This window comes from Macrobrachium rosenbergii, chromosome 58 (assembly GCF_040412425.1).
Source record: "Macrobrachium rosenbergii isolate ZJJX-2024 chromosome 58, ASM4041242v1, whole genome shotgun sequence".
NCBI lineage: Eukaryota > Metazoa > Arthropoda > Malacostraca > Decapoda > Palaemonidae > Macrobrachium > Macrobrachium rosenbergii.
Genome location: NC_089798.1, coordinates 14,510,569 through 14,528,197, shown reverse-complemented (window position 1 = coordinate 14,528,197; position 17,629 = coordinate 14,510,569). Strand labels below are relative to the sequence as shown.

The following is a 17,629-nucleotide window of genomic DNA, read 5'->3' as shown; positions in this document are numbered from 1 at the left end:
ACAGCAGTAACTACAAGCCAGTTTCTATTTTCCTTATGCTCTTCAGAATTGCAGAAAAACTTATTTTTAAGCCACTTTACAAGTATGTGGAATCCAAAGGGTTGTTAGCTAATAGTCAATATGCATATGGGAAGCAATTAGGTTCGTACGACGCTCTTATAGATTTTACACCATTTGCAAAAGAACCTTGATAAGCGATATGAGTGTAGAGTAATCGAAATAGATTTCAGTGCCGCTTTCAATTTAGTAAACCATAAGTCACTTATGTAAAGTAAACCCCCCATATTCGCGTTCTCATGGTTTGCGGACTCACACATTCGCGGGTTTCTCTGTGGAACATATCTAGCCATTTTTCTCGGAAAATTCACCCATTCACGGTATTTTTCACTGAGAAATATTCACTAATTACTCTATTTTCATATAATTTTCATGAATAAATGTACTTTTTGTGATTAAACTATTACGACGGTAAGTCAATAAGTATCCGCACTTTTATTCTAATTGTTTGTGAATAGGCTGTATGGCTTTGTGTGCTATGTCGGGTTGTAGATGGCTCCGCCCTCCTCCCTTGTGGTTGGTTTCAGCGTTACCACTTCAGTGCGCTCTGTGCTGTTGAGAAGTAAGGATGGACGCACCACTCTCCATTTGCACCAAAGAAGAACAACGCTCTGTAATCCGTTTTTTGTGGTCTGAAGGTGTACCAGGAGCTGAAATCCATAGAAGACTTTCAGTACAGTACGGGGGGAATGTTTTACCACGACGTAGTGTTTATGAGTGGATTGAGCAGTTCAAAAGCAGTCGGACAAGCGTGGAGGATGAGAAACGCGATGGACGCCCAGCCACAGCCACTACTCAATCCACTCATAAACACTACGTCGTGGCAAAACATTGCCCCCGTCTTCTATGGATTTCAGCTCCTGGTACACCTTCAGACCACAAAAAACAGATTACAGAGCGTTGTTCTTCTTTGGTGCAAATGGAGAGTGGTGCGCCCATCCTCATTTTCAACAGCGCAGAGCGCACTGAAGTGGTAACGCTGAAACCAACCACAAGGGAGGAGGGCGGAGCCATCTACAACCCGGCATAGCACACAAAGCCATACAGCCTATTCACAAACAATTAGAATAAAAGTGCAGATACTTATTGACTTACCCTTGTAAAATACTCAGGTATAAGCATTTTTACAGGCTTTTTCTTGGTTTAAGCTATCAAAATGGGCAGTTCTAAGTGTTTTTAGAGGGGTTTTAAGCATTTGCGGATTTGACCTATTCGCGGGGGGGTGTGGGACGCATCCCCTGCGAATACGGGGTGTTCATTGTATAAATTTCAGAATCTTGGAGTGGGTGGATATGTTTTAGGATTACTGTAAGATTATCTTACAGGTAGGCAGCAGTGAGTTGCTGTTGATGGGATCTTTAGCTTTTAGTGTATACAAGTAATATGGTTGTTGGCCTGGAAAATGAGATTGTTCAGTATGCTGATGATGCAATACTTGTGGGTGTAATAAAGTCTCCACATATGAGAAATGAATTTGCCCTTAGTTTCAGCTGTGACGTGGAGCAGAGTAGTGATTGGTGTAGTCAGTGGGTCGAGGCTGAACTCCAGTAAAATAACAATTTTTAAAAGTAAATTGTATTTTTCGTAACTATACAAACCAGAGGTCCTTTACATTAGGGATTACTTTCAGGCATAGGCTGGAAACGGCCGTTAAACTCTTGAGCAAGGTGGTTAGGCAGTAACTACCTCCAGGTAGGCAGGGATACCCGCCTGCCCGGATGTAAACATTCCAGTTTGCCTTTCAGCCCAGGTACAGATTGAGGGGTGGCATGAGGTGGGCATAGTATAGAGGACCTCGGTTTGTATAGTTAGGAAAAATACAATTTACTTTAAAATTGTTATTTGTTCCGACACAATATACAAACCCTCGGTCCTTTACATTAGGAGACTCACTGATTGGAGGGAGGAATCTGATAGTGTCTCTCTGAACTGACTGGAGTTCACCACCTTGTCTTCCCTTCCTGGTCGTGAGAGCAGAGGAAGGGAAAACTGCTCTGACAAAAGATTGGGTTGTAAGAAGTGCAGGATCAGTTGTCAGACTTCTGGGTCCCTTTGCATGAAAGAGGAAACGTCAGTTCATGCCAAGTAGGCTAGGAAGAATTTGACGTCGGATGACAATAAGGCAAATACAAGCATTGGGTTTGTCTCATAGTCATGGACTCCTTCCTCCCCTTGCAAGAGGAAGGAGTGGGGTTGCTTCTATTAACCTGAACGGAAATAGAACGGGAGCTCCCGTTATGTGCTTATCTGCCTTGATCGCCCGGTCCAGCTTGTAATGGCATGTCCGCTCCCTGCCCGTGGGAAGAGAGCCAGGATGGGGAGAAAGAAGAGAGGCCAGTCACTCAACATTCAATCTCCCAATCACAACCGTACAACATAGGCGAGATGCAACCTGTCCCGTTAGGGGAGCTGGATAAGCTACACAACTTGCTGAGCAGCCACCACAGGACCCAAGGAAAAAGTGTCCAAGGACATGTGTGCAACATCCTGGAGGTAGCAGGAGGTGAAGGTAATCTGTTGGGACCACACACCCGCCTTCAGCACCTGTGGTACCGACATATTCTTCTGGAATGCGAGGATGGACCAAGCCATCGACTTCGTGAGCTCGGGTGAAAGGTACCGTATCGCCGTCGCCAGCTGCCAAGTACCTCCTTTGATCGCTTCATGAAGTCAGGAGGAAGATATGTCCTTAGACACTTCTTCCTTGGGAGAGACAGTACTAGCGAAAACATTGACGACATCCAGGTTAGGAATGCTTCGAACCTTTCGAAAGTACCACAGCTCCCAACAGGGACAAAGTAACGAATGTTCTGGATCATCGATACAAAGTCCAAGGAGGAGGGGAACAAGAAGGACTCGAACCTGACAGTCGATGCCAATGGATTCGGAGTCCACCTACGACATCTGGAGAAGGAGTCGAGGTATGATCCCCATCCCTGTTCTTCCATCTTCACGCCAAGGCCAGGGTAAGATGAGAGATGGACCTAAGAGGGCATATCTCTATCCGACAACTCGTGAGGGGCGAGTGCAGAGCACAGACAGGAACCCTAAAAACGAGTCGCATGCCACCCAGGAAACACTTCCCTGGGAGAGCATGACTGAAGAAGCTTCTCGACCGTAGCTAACTCTCGACTGAGGAGACGAAGGCTACTTCAGATAGAAGACTAGGTCGCAAGGGCCTACGTTCTTCACAAATGAAAGGGAGAGAAGCAGCCCTCGGCGGAGAAGACGAGGAAGTCCAGACTTGACGAGCGACTCTGACCCGAGAAGAAGTTCGACGACACCACCAGCTTAAGACGGATCCAGTCCCTGGGACAGTGTTGCAGAGGACTTCAAGGGATATCCAGCTATATCCGTTGCCGCTGGCGAGAAAGCCTGTGCTTGCAAGGAAAGCTGGAAAGTCTCCCAGTCCTGAACACACAGGGATGTACTGCCTCAAGAACCGCTGCTTGTGTAGCTGCACAGGAGGATGGGTCAAGCGGAATTCTTCTCGGTGCCTCGGCAATCAGGTCGGATGAAGGCGAAAGTCTTCAAGTATTTGTCTGTAACTCGGGGTGAGCAATGTTTGTGAACCCTCAGCTAAACGGACAAATACGGAGGGAAAAAACGTCGATATCAAGTTTTCACCAAAAGACAGCATGCCTCAACAGAGCGGCCCCTGGTCTGGTATAAAGGAGCAAGAAAACACTACCAACTTGTGTGCAGGAAGGCAACAGAAGGACGGTAGGGATTTCTCAGTCCAGCAGTCTCTGCATGAATCTTCGTGAAGAAAGAGTGAGCAGCATGTTCCGTCCCGATCACTCAAACCCGAGGCCAGGCTTGCCTACCAGTACATCCCCACCAGGAATGCATCTGGTTAATTGAGCTGTCGAGTGTGCAATAGAACAACACTCGAGTACCTTCAAAGGTCGAGATGAAACGGGGAAAAACGATTGCCTCCTGTTTGTCGACAAATGCCACTACTGTGGTTTTGTTGTTCAACGAAACCAGTGAGAGCCGCAAAACCCATCCTGAATTCTTGGACGGTCAAAGGCTGCCCTGAGCCCAGGACGGTGACGAGAAGGTACTAATCGTCTCGGTCACACAAATTCAAGACAAGGTCTTACCAGTGTGCGCCTATTCCTCAATCTGTGAATCCGTAAGTAGACACAAGATGTGAGGGGAATATGCAAGCATATTCGAAGGTTCCTTCAATCAAGCATTAGCCTAACTCTTTCCTCATACATCGAAGAGGAAAGAACGGGGAAAAGGAAGCAGACTTCCATTTTTCACCATGGGGAAGCTTCTGCAAGATGACAGGGTACCGAGGCAATTAGCTGTAGCCGGCTGGCATTTCCCGAATCGGGAGCACGGGAGAGGTGGTGGGATGGAAGTTCGATGGAAAGAATTGCCGAGACCTAAGGGAAATTGATACTTCTCCTGAAGGGATCCATTCCCAGGTCTCGGGACTTACGAAACCGGAGATCTGAATTGGGACAAAGTCCTTCTTCTTAGCACCAAAATTGCCCAAAAAACTGCAGTCGGCAAGACCCTCTGAGGCAAGAAGAATTCATATTCTGTCGAGGCAGGGGTGGAAGCTTGGTGTCTCGACCTGAATTAACTCCTTCAAAGAAAAGAATTCAGCAGGTCGAGAACGCTCTCGGAAGCCAGGACCGCGGCGGTCCTTGACACACTCGCTCCCTCGCAAACTGCAAGGGTTGCAAGTGATGAAGGTTATTCATTGGGGAGCTGGTCCTGTCCCGGGATCCTCGCGCCGATTTGTTGGCGCTGGTTCCCGAGAACACGGGGCGATCGAATTTGAAGAGGAAGACCTCGCTGTTTCTGATGCGTGAAACTCCTGTACCTCTCCCCTTGGAGGGAGACCTTGACAGATCCCATGAAACCCTCCTCAGCTACCTGGTTATAATACGAGAGAATCGGGGGACCGATACCCAAAGCATGCCAGGCAGCCGAACTCTGAAAGAAAATTTCGTCGGAGCGCTCTCTGTCCGTCTCGCGCCTCTCGGAACAACCAAGAGGAGAAGAGAACAGGTGAGGAGAACAGAGTATCCCTACCTGTCCTGCCAGTATGATAAGCAGGAGAGGCGGACCATGAGCGATAATCAATCGAAGGAGATTACTGCCACACAGGGAAGGAAGAGCACTTGTGCCGTGGCAAAGCGCTTTCCTGGGAAGAGCAAAAAAGTTCACTCGAACATAGCCGAGAACCCGAATCGGAAAAAACCGAGTAGGACCGAGCCGAGCCGAGCCGATCACGCGAACGCGATCCAGTTCGGTATGCGGCGGACTGGGAGGCAGGCGGGGCGAGCCGAGAAGAGCCGAGCCAGTCTGGCAAGCCGAGTCGAGTCGAGCCAAGTCGAGCCGAGCCGAGCCAGTCTTGTAAGTGCGACCGGGGGCCGAGCCAAGCCAATTGCGCGAACACAATCATAACTGGGCAGGCCGGACTCGTCTGCTGTGAACAATTGCTAGTTTCCCGAACTCTAAACTCCTTCAAGGCCGAGGCCCCTCGAGAAGAAGGTTCAAAGGGGAATTCTGTGTCTGCTATCTTGCATGCTTGAACCCTAAAGTTCGAGACACAAGAACGAAGCCCGCCCGAGCAACTGAAGCAGCTGGCGGGCAGTATCGAGACACCTGGCGTCGTGGCACACCGACACCTGGGTGTTCCGGCAACCAGACACCTGGGTGTCTCGGCACTTTCTCTCGTCCTGTGCCTCTCGTAATGATAGCGCTCGTGATTCATAGAATTCGAGCTACCCACGAGTCTTCCGAAAATCGGGAGCGGCTGCTTTGTTTCCAAATAGATCGAAAGAGCCAAGCACAGAACCAGTCTTAGACGCAGACTTCCAAGACTGGCAACGAGGGCGTGGCCTCGAGAGGCTGCGCTCTCGCAGCCCCCGAAACGCAAGATCCCACAGGAGAATGCGAATCTGTCAACGAGATATGTCTCCCAGAAGAGAGTCAGTCCCTTAGAAGTCCCGCAGGACTCCCAAAGTGAATCTCTTCCCTGCTTCTTCATGGGGTTCGAACCGAGACGATCGAGACACCAGGCTGGGAACCCGACCGAGCACTGGCAAACACTCGGGGACCGCTTGCGGTGCTGGCAGGAAGAGGAACCAAGACACCTGGGTGCCTCAGCCCTTTATCTCACACTGCTCCCGAACTGGGCCCAGGAAAATCTCTCCAGACCAGATTGGGATACTCGATATTCCATAGAATCTCGAGCACGCAAAGCAGCTCGCAAACGAGCGCCCAAAGCAGCCCCTACCTTAGAGGTGGAACCTCTAAGACTCGGGGACGGGAACGCAAACTGAGGTCTGCGCGCCCGCGGCTTCCAAAACACAAAACCCAGGGCTATGCGAATCGGTTTCCTAACCCGAAGGTCGGGAAGAGCCAACGAGAGACCCACTGCCTCCTCGGAAGGAGGCAGTCCCTAGACGTCCAAGGGCATCAAGGGGAAGAAGCAGCATTCCTTTCCTTCGGCCGATGGAGGTCTGTCCGATTATCAGGACCCCCTTGGACCTCGGGAGAGGAAGGGAAGACGCAGCAGAAGACGAAATCAAAGATAAGATGAAGAAAACGGCGGCTACTTCCACAGGACGGCTTCCTTCACCTCCACTCCGACGTCTTCTACAAGATGGTGGACACGAAACATCGTAACCTCCAGGTTAGTCCGGCAGGAACACAGCCGATGCAGCAATTCGGAAGGCAGTAGCTACTGCAACGGCCAGGAACATCACCTCAACAGGACGACTTCCTACATCTTCACGCCGACATCTTCTACAGGATGGCGGACATCGTAACCTCTGGGACAGCTGGCAGGAACGCACGGAAGCAGCCCCGGGCATGACCGCCAGAAGCAGCAGGAATGACCAGGACAGCCGATGCAGGAGCTACAGCAAAGGTTCAGAGAGCAGGAGCTATGCAACGGCCAGGAACGTCACTTCCACAAGGCGACTTCCTTCCCTTTCACGCTAACATCTACAGGATGGCAGACATCGTAACCTCCAGGGCAACTGGCAGGAACACAACGGAAGCGGCCCTGGGCACGATCACTAGGAGAAGAAGCGGGCACGATCAGGACATCTGATGCAGGAGCTACATTAGCGGTTCGGAAGGCAGGAGCTACTGCAACGGACAGAATGTCACTTGAAAGTCACCAGCAGCGACGGGAGCGATCAGGGTGGCTGTGGCAGGAGACCAGGAGAGCAGCCCAGAGACTGTCGTCGAGTTGACAAGAGCATAACACAGGGAACAGCAGGAGCAGATGGACCACAGATATGCAGGAAGCATTGCAACAGCATACATGAAAACCAGCAATGACAGCGATCGATCTACATCGGCGGGAACAGAGTCAGAGCGATCCCGACGTGGAAATATGTCATCTGATCAGGTATTGTGGTCGATCCTGAAGCAACACTGAATGAATGTCGGGACTGCTTCATGCCAGATATTCTTGATATATCCAGCCAACTACTGTGTCTGCGATGCTCACTGTCAACCTGAAAGAAAAACAAAGATGATTAGTAGAGGGAGGCTCCTCCCGCTACAAGGGAAACAGCCCTACGCAGCGGGAGGAGGTACTCTGGACGAGGTCGCATGATCCCCCCCCCGGGTCTTCGCCCGACGAGCGAGCGAAGAGGGCGAAGGAGAGAGGAAGAACCAATAGGAAGAGAAAAAAGGACGGAGGGGAGGCCACCAAGGGCACCGTGGAAGCGGAACTTATCGACGACAGCCGTAACTTCCCACTCGGCCCGCAAATCTCTAAGCGCAGGCGGCGAGTAACACTCAGCATAAGTAGGATGAAATTAGTGATGCCCCTTACACACGGAGGGCGGAAGCCCAAGAAAGGAACTAACTCTTACGTCCCAGTGGATGTCGGGGAGTGGAGATATTGCGTCCCAAACTATATCTCCGAAAGTACAGGGGCACCTTCAGTATTTACGTAAAGGGCTGCTGGAGAGAAGCATTACCACTTGGTTACGCTACTCCAGTTATGACCTTGGCCGTGAAACCCAAGACACAGGCAGGGAACGACGGCTTACGCAAGGTTATCACAAATCGTGGGTATGTATTAATAAAAATCAAACACACGTATATATAAACAAAAATACAGAAAGATCCCACCGGGATAATAAGGGCTTAACGACAGTCAGGCAGAGAGAACGAAAACACGTCAGCTACGCATGACGGCCGAAAGCAAACTGGAATGTTTACATCCGGGCAGGCGGGTATCCCCGCCTACCTGGAGGTAGTTACTGTCTAACCACCTTGCTCAAGAATTTAATGGCCGTTTCCAGCCTACGCCTGAAAGTAATCCCTAATGTAAAGGACCGAGGGTTTGTATATTGTGTCGGAACAAACAAAAAAACACTGTTGACATAGATCTTGTACTGATTTTCCCCTTCAGGTGGATGGGACTCGGCTAAATGAGTGTGGAGCTTTAAATAAACTTGGTGTAACTTTTGACTTGCATCTTACCTTTGAGAAACATCTAATGAAGAATCAGCAAATGCTGCACAAAAGTTAGGTATTGTACATAAGGCCTCATATAACAGTAATAAAATCAGTGCAACCTATTTTAGATCATTTGTCCATGCTTTACAAGAATTCTGTTCTCCAGTGTGGATGTCTGCCTCAGCCAGAGATTGTGGTGGTAGGTTTTTTCATAACGTTAGCGGTTATGACTTGGACCATCAACAGATGGTCTTGTTTGTCAACTTTTCGCAAGTTGTATTTAAAAGAGATCTTTCACATTCACAGTTGGTATCCAATCCCCTCTTCCTGCTGAAAGCAACCAGATATGCTGAACAGCAGTACCAATATGCAGTAAATTTGCCTTGCTGTCAAACTTTTCAGTTCCAGTGGTCCTTTATTCCTCACACCGTTGGGCAGTGGGACAGTCTCCCTGAGGATATTGTGTAATTGACTGTCCCTGAGGATATTGTGTAATTGGAACCACAAAAGTTCAAGTGAAGATGCAATGCATTACAACCCTAAAGCAATTTTCCTTGTATTTTATAATTTACTGATATTTTAATCTATTTATTTATATTTATTTTTTCTTTTCTAATAGTTAATCTCTTCTTTCTGTATTTCCCTTACCTCCAGTTACTTCTTTCTGATGAACACCATATTCTTTGGAAGCTTGAATTTCAATTCAGTGGTCCCTGCAGGCTTGTTCCAAATGAATAGGGTTCATCTCCTGAATAATAATAATAATGACTGAGGGAAATCTCCTGTAACAATGAAACTTTGACAAATATTGATGGAGTATCTGTGCTAATCATATTATCTAGTATTATATGGAGCATTAAAAGTATTTTACAATTTTTTACTTTTTCAAGTTTATGTATTTTCCCTCAGACATCCCCTTTCACTTTTTATGTCCTTTCCATCAGACATCCCCGTCCACTGATCTTAAATATCCTTTTGCAGTTGAACAGATCTTCCGTGAGGCCAACATAACTCCTAATGGTGTTGTACGCTACCAGGATTTCTGCAGGATTGTTTGTGCTCCAGTGCCTGATTATTACTAATTTCACATAGATACAGTGAGATTCTGAAACTGTAGTAAAACTGGAAGATGTGTATCAACTTGAGACATGTCAAATTTGGACATTAGTATTTTGATTAAAATATGAGGTAGCCATTCAGAATTGTGCAGATGAAAATTGTAGTCCCTTACGATGAATATTTTAAGCAGCTCTCCAGTAAGGAAATTATTACCTTGTAATATTTTTTATAGTATCTCTCTTTTTAACTAAAATTTGTGAATTGTAAATTTGAAAATTGTAAATTGTTAGTTCTTATTAATAATTTTTTGTCTTTGTTTGTACTACATATTGCTGTCCATGGACCAAGGAAATTCAGGTAACAATACTGTGTATTATACATTGCTGTCCACGTGTCAAGGGAAATCAGGTAATAATACAGCATATTATACATTGCTGTCCAAGGGCCAAGGGAATTCAGGAAACAATATAGTACTAGAGTTTAGGTTTCTCAGAGAGTTATGTATTGAAGGTGGTACTGTACAGTACTTTTTAACCTGAGAAGGAGTCAAAATTCTTGACTGTTGTAGGGCTAACATGCATGTTTGCCCTTTAGTGTAAATTAAAAATTTGTCTTTGAAGTCTATAAGTCTAGTATTATATTAGGCATTTCCTTAACTGAGACTCATTCCCCTGAAAAAAATACAATTTAAGCAATTCTTTGTGAATAATAATTTATCATTTATGCTTTCATGGAAGCTTTGCTTTTCTAAAAAAAAAACAAGTTACACTTGGCATGTTTTCAGAAAAAATACAAAATTTTCGTTTAGAAAAGTTACAGAAAAAGTCTTCTAATTTGCCCAAGTATTAAGGTTGAAACACTATACTGTGGTACAGTATTAGATTGATTTCGTTATATGGCTATGAGTATGGTAAATTATTTGTAGGTACAGTACAGTAATATGTTTATTATGTCCAAGTAACCTCCTTCATTTTTACTTATATACAGGGTGGGGCAAATCAAATGCCCGAGTTTTGATAGGCTATTAGGAAAAGTAAAACGATACTTACAGAATTATTTGTTGTTTTATTTGAATCCGTATACAATGCCGTTTGTGTGATCACTTTTTGAAGATGGCATCAGGAAGATGGTGGCCATCTGTAGCGATGCACTGTTGAAGGCAATGTCTGAAGTTTTAGGCTGCTCTTCGGCACATCTCAAGGGGTATTGCAGCAATTTCCTCCCAAATGTGGGGATATCTGAAGGAGAAAGCGTTCAGAAGTCGGCCACACAATTTGGAAGAATTGAAGATGCGAATTCGGGAGGAAATTGCTGCAATACCCCTTTGAGATGTGCCAAGAGCAGCCAAAAACTTCAGACATCGCTTCAACAGTGCATCGCTACAGATGGCCACCATCTTCCTGATGCCATCTTCAAAAAGTGATCACACAAATGGCATTGTATACTGATTCAAATAAAACAACAAATAATTCTGTAAGTATTGTTTTACTTTTCCTAATAGCCTATCAAAACTCGGGCATTTGATTTGCCCCACCATGTATAAGACTGAGACCGTGGGGGAGTAATGTACATTAGCAGTATACTTACCCTTTGCTAGGCTACCGCAAATTCCTAGCCTGTGAACACACACTAAGTTAGTAGAACTTACAGAATCCTCAGGATTATGAAGTATAAAGTCAGTCAAGTGAAAACATTCTGTTTGGAATACACATGAATATCTAATGGTAAGCAAGTATGCTGTATGTTACTCACCAAACTCCCTCCAATATACCCTGTCTACTATAGTTGAATAGTCAAGGCATAATGCATGCTCCAACACCAAGAACACTTCAACCAGCTTGACAATTTTCTGTCTCCCACCAAAACCCCCAGCTTCCTACTTTGGCAATGGTTTGCTGGTTAGTTTTATTAAATAATTTATTATCTTTATAGTAATTTACTTCTAGAACTATCTGTGTTATGCAAGGGAATTAATAGTAATGCACGAAAGTTTTTTAAAACTTACAGGCTAATTAAATTAGCTCTGTGGTTTGGTTGAACTACTTAATAATAATTTCAAAACTTACATTAAATTATCAAGAGAAGGAGAGATTCATATCCTTACTAATACATATCATCAGGCGTGGTACAGACCAATGGACCAAAAACAGAATTGAGAACATTTAAATGTACCACACATAACATAAGAGAAAGAGAATAATTGACAGAGTGACATTGTCATTTTAGATTAAGCCAGCCTTTTGTTTGGCATGGGCTCTTGTTCTTGGAGCAGCCCATAAAATCACCTAAATTTATTTAGTATGGTTGCTGTCTAGCCAACTTGGGCAATTAAGAAAATATTTTCATGTATATTTTTACAGATTTAGACTAGGCTGCATTAGTAGTGTCAGTTGATGAAGGAGTATTAATTTTATTAAAACACTACAAAAGTTGAAGCTAATCAGCATACATACATTACAGTGTAATGAAGAGTTGCAAGCATGTGAAGCTATTAGAAAAGAATTTTCCCCTCTCTCATTATTGCATTACCACTTACACATTTAGCTGTAAGGAAACAAACTGAAGACAAATGAAAATAAGCACTATAGTTAGTAATAATAGTAATTCAGTCTTCTTTGAAAGCGATGTCAATAGCATTCCATGAGTTGAAGGAGATGTGATTGGGGAAAAAATTATAAAGATATGTGTATTTTGGATTTTGGGAAAGTGAATAGTATGATGGATTACTGTACATTACTCTGTAATTTAGACTGTTAACATATATTGCTAGGGTTTGTAATTTAATATATTTTGGTAAAATTTCATGCCAAAGATATATATTTTAAAATAATATTTATATTGGGACCAGCTGATGTACATGTTTTATACACTAGTAATTTTTGTAAACCATAATACGGTGCTGTGGTATACTGTATATGTAAGCAGCTGAAATAATTATTGAAAGCTGCCTAAATTTTCTGTATCCTGTTTGTTGAAAATATGACAAATTTTTAATCAATTTGTATTTTTCATAACTAACAAACCTCTGGTCGTAATGTAGGGGAATTTTTCTAGCGCCAGCTGGAGTCTGTTTAAAAAAGCACTACAAAATCATCAATAGTACATGCATTGCATGTGGTTTTGTAAGATTTTTTTTTACAGAAGTTATTGGAGGTACATAATAAAAAAGTACAAGTAGAGACAATAGAAGACACCACAAAAATTTACAAGAAGTGCATGAAATATTTACAAGAGGTGCATGTATATACCTACATAGCTCTTGTACTGTCTTCCAATGTATCTACTTATATTACCTATAAGGTAAATGTAGGTAGCTGTCCTGAATTTTTAACAGCACCTGCACTAATAAAGTATTATATGAATCAATCTTTCATGTATAATATACAGTACATGAACAATTCAATTAATATAATCAAAATTTTATTCAAAATATATATACAGTACAGTAAACTCCCCCCCGTATTCGCGCTCTCAAGATTCGTGGATTTATCTATGGAACATATTACATATTATATTTATGGAAAATTCGCCCATTCGCAGTATTTTTCACTGAGAAATGTTCATTAATTACTGTATGTTAATATTTTCATGACTAAATGCACTTTTTGTGATAAAACTATTAAAATACTCAGGTACCCAGGTAGTGCTTGAGTTAGGACAATTCGCCCTATGATAATTCAATTTAGTGATGGGGTAAGCAATTAATACCGATACGACAATATTTAGAAAATATTTTTGAATTTCCCGCGGGCGCAGGCAGCAACGTACAATCGGGCAGCGAGAGACCAAATTATAATAGACCAACTTCTTTTCCTCCATCTCTTTATCCCATCTTCTAGTTAAAATAGTAAAAGAGAATGATAAAAGTATTGTTAGTAAAGTTATACTCTTGCATAAATGCACACAGCCAAAGACAACTGAATGAAAAACTGTTGTTTTGCTCACAACCGAATTGGATAACAACAGCTGTCTTGCATTTCAACCATCGTGTATGGTAGTAAACAATTACCGTAGTTATGTTACAAATAACGTTAAGTAGAATAGGACTGATATATTTTTACATTATACCCTTATTTGCTATGGATAAAAGATCAGCAATGAAATATACTGCTAAATTCAAGCTGCAAGTTGTAGGTGAAGCTGAGAAAACGATTAAGCTGTTAATGACTATAAATTATCATGCATCGGCAACATGGATGAAACTAGACCATAAATAAAATTGGAGAGAAAGTATTTTAATCAAAACTAATGGGCATGAAAAAACACATTACTGATGTTTTCATGCCAATGAAAGATAAATACGTAAGGCTCATATCATGATAAAATCAAGTTGAAATAGCAAACGGAATCTTGACTTTTTTTTACACAAAACAAACATGCCCCCAAATGGCCAATGTCATCTATAAACGAAAGAAAAGCTAAATTAATTTCACAACGAGACATATTAAAATTATATTTCAACTTAGAAACACTTCGTATAATGAAAAATAACCTTGACCCATATAAATAAAGTACAGTATCTAGTACAGTAATTCATTTACCCTAACTAGAAGCAAGAAAAGCACTCTGAACCGAGTTAAATATGGCGAAATAAACTTACCGTGTAATCGATTTCCAAACCAAAACAATGATTGCTAACATCGCAATTTATAATACAAAAGCAATACAGTATAAGAATATTTACAATATTATTGGATACAGTGAAGTAAAGCATAACATTTAAAAAGATCCATGGAAGAGATGCATAGTTGTTATGTTGATGTTTGTATAATACGATATTAATATGAGAACATATACAATACGATATTAATATGAGAATATAGAGTACAGTATAATGTAGGCTACACTACCGTATATGTATACAATATACCGCAGTGTAGGCTAAGCTAATTCGTGTGTTACTCAATTCCTCTTTGTATTGAATTATCATATGTCAATCTGCATGAACCTCCAGAATTAGCCGATATTAATAACTACTAAACTTTATAGAGTATACTTTATAGTGTAGGCTAGGCTACCATATATGTATACATGGTACTGAATACTGTACCCTAGTGTAGGCTAGACTATACGCGAGACACGTTTTTTCCAACAAACGATGGGTCTTTCGTAACCTAACCAACCCCATCACAAGTAGGGTAATAGCTGCATGAGCATTTTTAGAGTTTTTTTTGTGTTTGATCTAACAAAATAGGCAGTTCTCAGTGTTTCTGGAAGGGTTTTAAGTATTCACGGATTTTAGCTATTCATGGGGTGGGGTACGCATCCCCCACACATACGGGGGTTTACTTTACAACTAATTACCACCATCATTCACTACCATTTTGTCAGCTTCAGGATACAGACTATATCTTCATATATAATTATAGTATTGGTCATGATGGTTATGGTAGCTATACAATATAAATAATTTATATACAATTCATACATACAGTACAGTAAACACCCCGTATTCACGGGGGATGCGCACCACACCCTCCCGCAAATGACTAGAACCTGCGAATACTTAGAACCCTTTTAAAAGCACCTAGAACTGCCTATTTTGATAGTTCAAATGCACACAAAAAAACTAAAAATGCCTATACAGGTGTTATCCTACTTACGATGGGGTTAGGTTCCAAAAAAAACCATTGTTTGTTGGAAAAAAAAGTACCTTGATTATAGCCTAGCCTACACTAGGGTATTTGGTACCATGTATACATATATGGTAGCCTATCCTACACTATAAAGTATACTCTATACATACACGGTAGAGTAATTATTAATATCAGCTAATTCTGGAGGTTCATGCAGAGTGACTTATGATAATTCAGTACAAAGAGAAACTGAATAACAAACAAGAATTAGCTTAGCTTGCACTATGGTATATCGTATATACATATACGTTAGCGTAACCTACATTATACTGTACTCTATATTCACAAATCGTATTATACAAACATCAACATAAATATGCATCTTTTCCATGGATCTTTTAAAATGTTATGCCTTTATTCATTGTATCCAATAATATTGTATATATTCTTATATTGCTTTTGTATTATAAATTGCAATCATAGCGATCAATGTTTTGGTTTGGAAATCGTTAACTTGGTGTTTATTTTGCCGAATTTAACTCAGTTCAGGGCGCTTTTCTTGCTTCTAGTTAGTGTAAATGAATCTCTAGAGATACTTTATTTATATGGGGCAAGACTATTTTTCGTTATACTGTACGAAGTGTTTTTAACTTGAAATATATATAACTTAAACACGTCTCGTTGCGAAATTAATTCTGCTGTTTTTTCGTTGATAGATGACGTTCACGTTGGCCGTTTGGGGCGTTTGTTATGTGTAAAAAAAATCAAGATTCCGTTCACTATTTTCACTTGATTTCATCATAATACGAGCTTTAAGTATTTATCGTTTATTGGCGTAAAAATAGCAGTAATGTGTTCTTTCGTGCCCAGTAGTTTTGATTAAATTACTTTCTCTCCAATTTTAATTACGTAGAGTTTCATCCATGTTGCCGATGCATGATAATTTATAGTCATTAGCAGCTTGAACATTGTTTTCTCAGCTTCAGCTACAACTTGCAGCATAAATTTAGCAGTATATTTCCTTGCCGATCTTGTGTCCATAGTGTATAAGGGTATAATGTAAAACTATATCAGTCCTAATCTACTTAATGTCATTTGTACTATAACCTACGGTAATTGTGTATTACCATACGATGGTTGAAATACAAGCAAAAGGGCTGTAGTTATCCGATTCGGTGATAAACAAAACAACAGCTTCTCAGTCAGTTGTTTATGGCTGTACACATTTACGCAAGAGTATAACGTTACTAACAATACTTTTATCATTCTCTCTTACTTTTTTAATTAGAAGATGGGATAAAGAGTTGGAGGAAAAGAAGCTGGTCTATTATAATTTGGTCTCTCTCTCTGCCTGATTGTACGCTGCTGCCTGCGCCTGCGCGAAATTCAAAAATATTTTATAAATCTTACTGTATCAGTATTAATTGCTTACCCCATGGCAAAATCGAATTATCATAACTCGAGCACTACCTGAGTATTTTAATAGTGTCACAAAAAGCGCATTTAGTCATGAAAACGAGGTGAAAATACAGTAATTCATGAATATTTCTCAGTGAATGATACCCTGAGTGGGCGGATTTCCACAGAATAATTGTATATATGTTCCATTGAGAAATCCACGAATAGGTGAGTCCACGAATCGTGAGACCACAAATACGGGGGTTTACTGTATATCATGCATGCATGAGACCAGGACAATTAAATTTGCTACCTGGGAAAATTAATCATACAATCTAACAGCACTAAAATTATACAGTACAGTATTTACTGATGGTAGGAGATTTCTTAATACAGGTCGACCATCACCAACCCATCAATCATTAATGCAGTTCCATCACTAATCCAGGACTAATTTTGGCTAGCCCGATTTCAAATTTTATGAGTCACTGCACCAACCTCATGGTAATGTTTGTTGGTGCTACTTGTGTATGTACGTATGTTCCCTTTGCAACACAACTGCATTTATCTTTTGGGTTGTAAAAAAATTACCAAATGCAGTAAAAATATCAATCTGAATAGCAAAAAATATAAATAAGAAAATCATAAGCGTAGAAACACGAAGGAAAAGCTGTATGAAGTTCTCCAGTGCCAGCAAATGAGTTTGTGCGTAAGTACGTACCCTACTTACAAGATTGCATTTATCCTTTGGGTTGTAAAAAAGAAAGTGAGAAAATACAGTAAAAATATAAATGAGAATAGCATAAAATATAAATAATAATAATAATAAATGTAACAACACGAACCAAAATAAGCTGTAGCAAGTTCTCCGATGCCAGAGAATGAGTTTGGGCATTCGTACATAGCCTATGCACATAACTGCGTTTACCTTTTGGGTTTTAAAAATAAAAAAATGAGAAAATATAGTAAAAACATAAATGAGAATAGAATAAAATATAAATTTAAAAAATCATAAGCATAACAACAAGAACCAAAACAAGCTACAGCAAGTTCTCCAATGACAGCAAATGAGTTTGTGCATTCAT

At 41.7% G+C, this 17,629-nt stretch overlaps 1 protein-coding gene across 1 annotated transcript in view; it reads left to right on the top strand.

The window, feature by feature from the left end:
• LOC136837315 (calmodulin-like protein 4) overlaps positions 1-12,568 on the top strand; it is a 59,444-nt gene extending 46,876 nt beyond the window's left edge. Inside the window, exon 4 of the mRNA XM_067102080.1 lies at positions 9,493-12,568. Within this exon, the coding sequence (XP_066958181.1) occupies positions 9,493-9,593 (101 nt within the window). The 3' untranslated portion in view covers positions 9,594-12,568. The remainder of the gene's footprint in view (positions 1-9,492) is intronic.
• Positions 12,569-17,629: the final 5,061 nt, after the last annotated feature.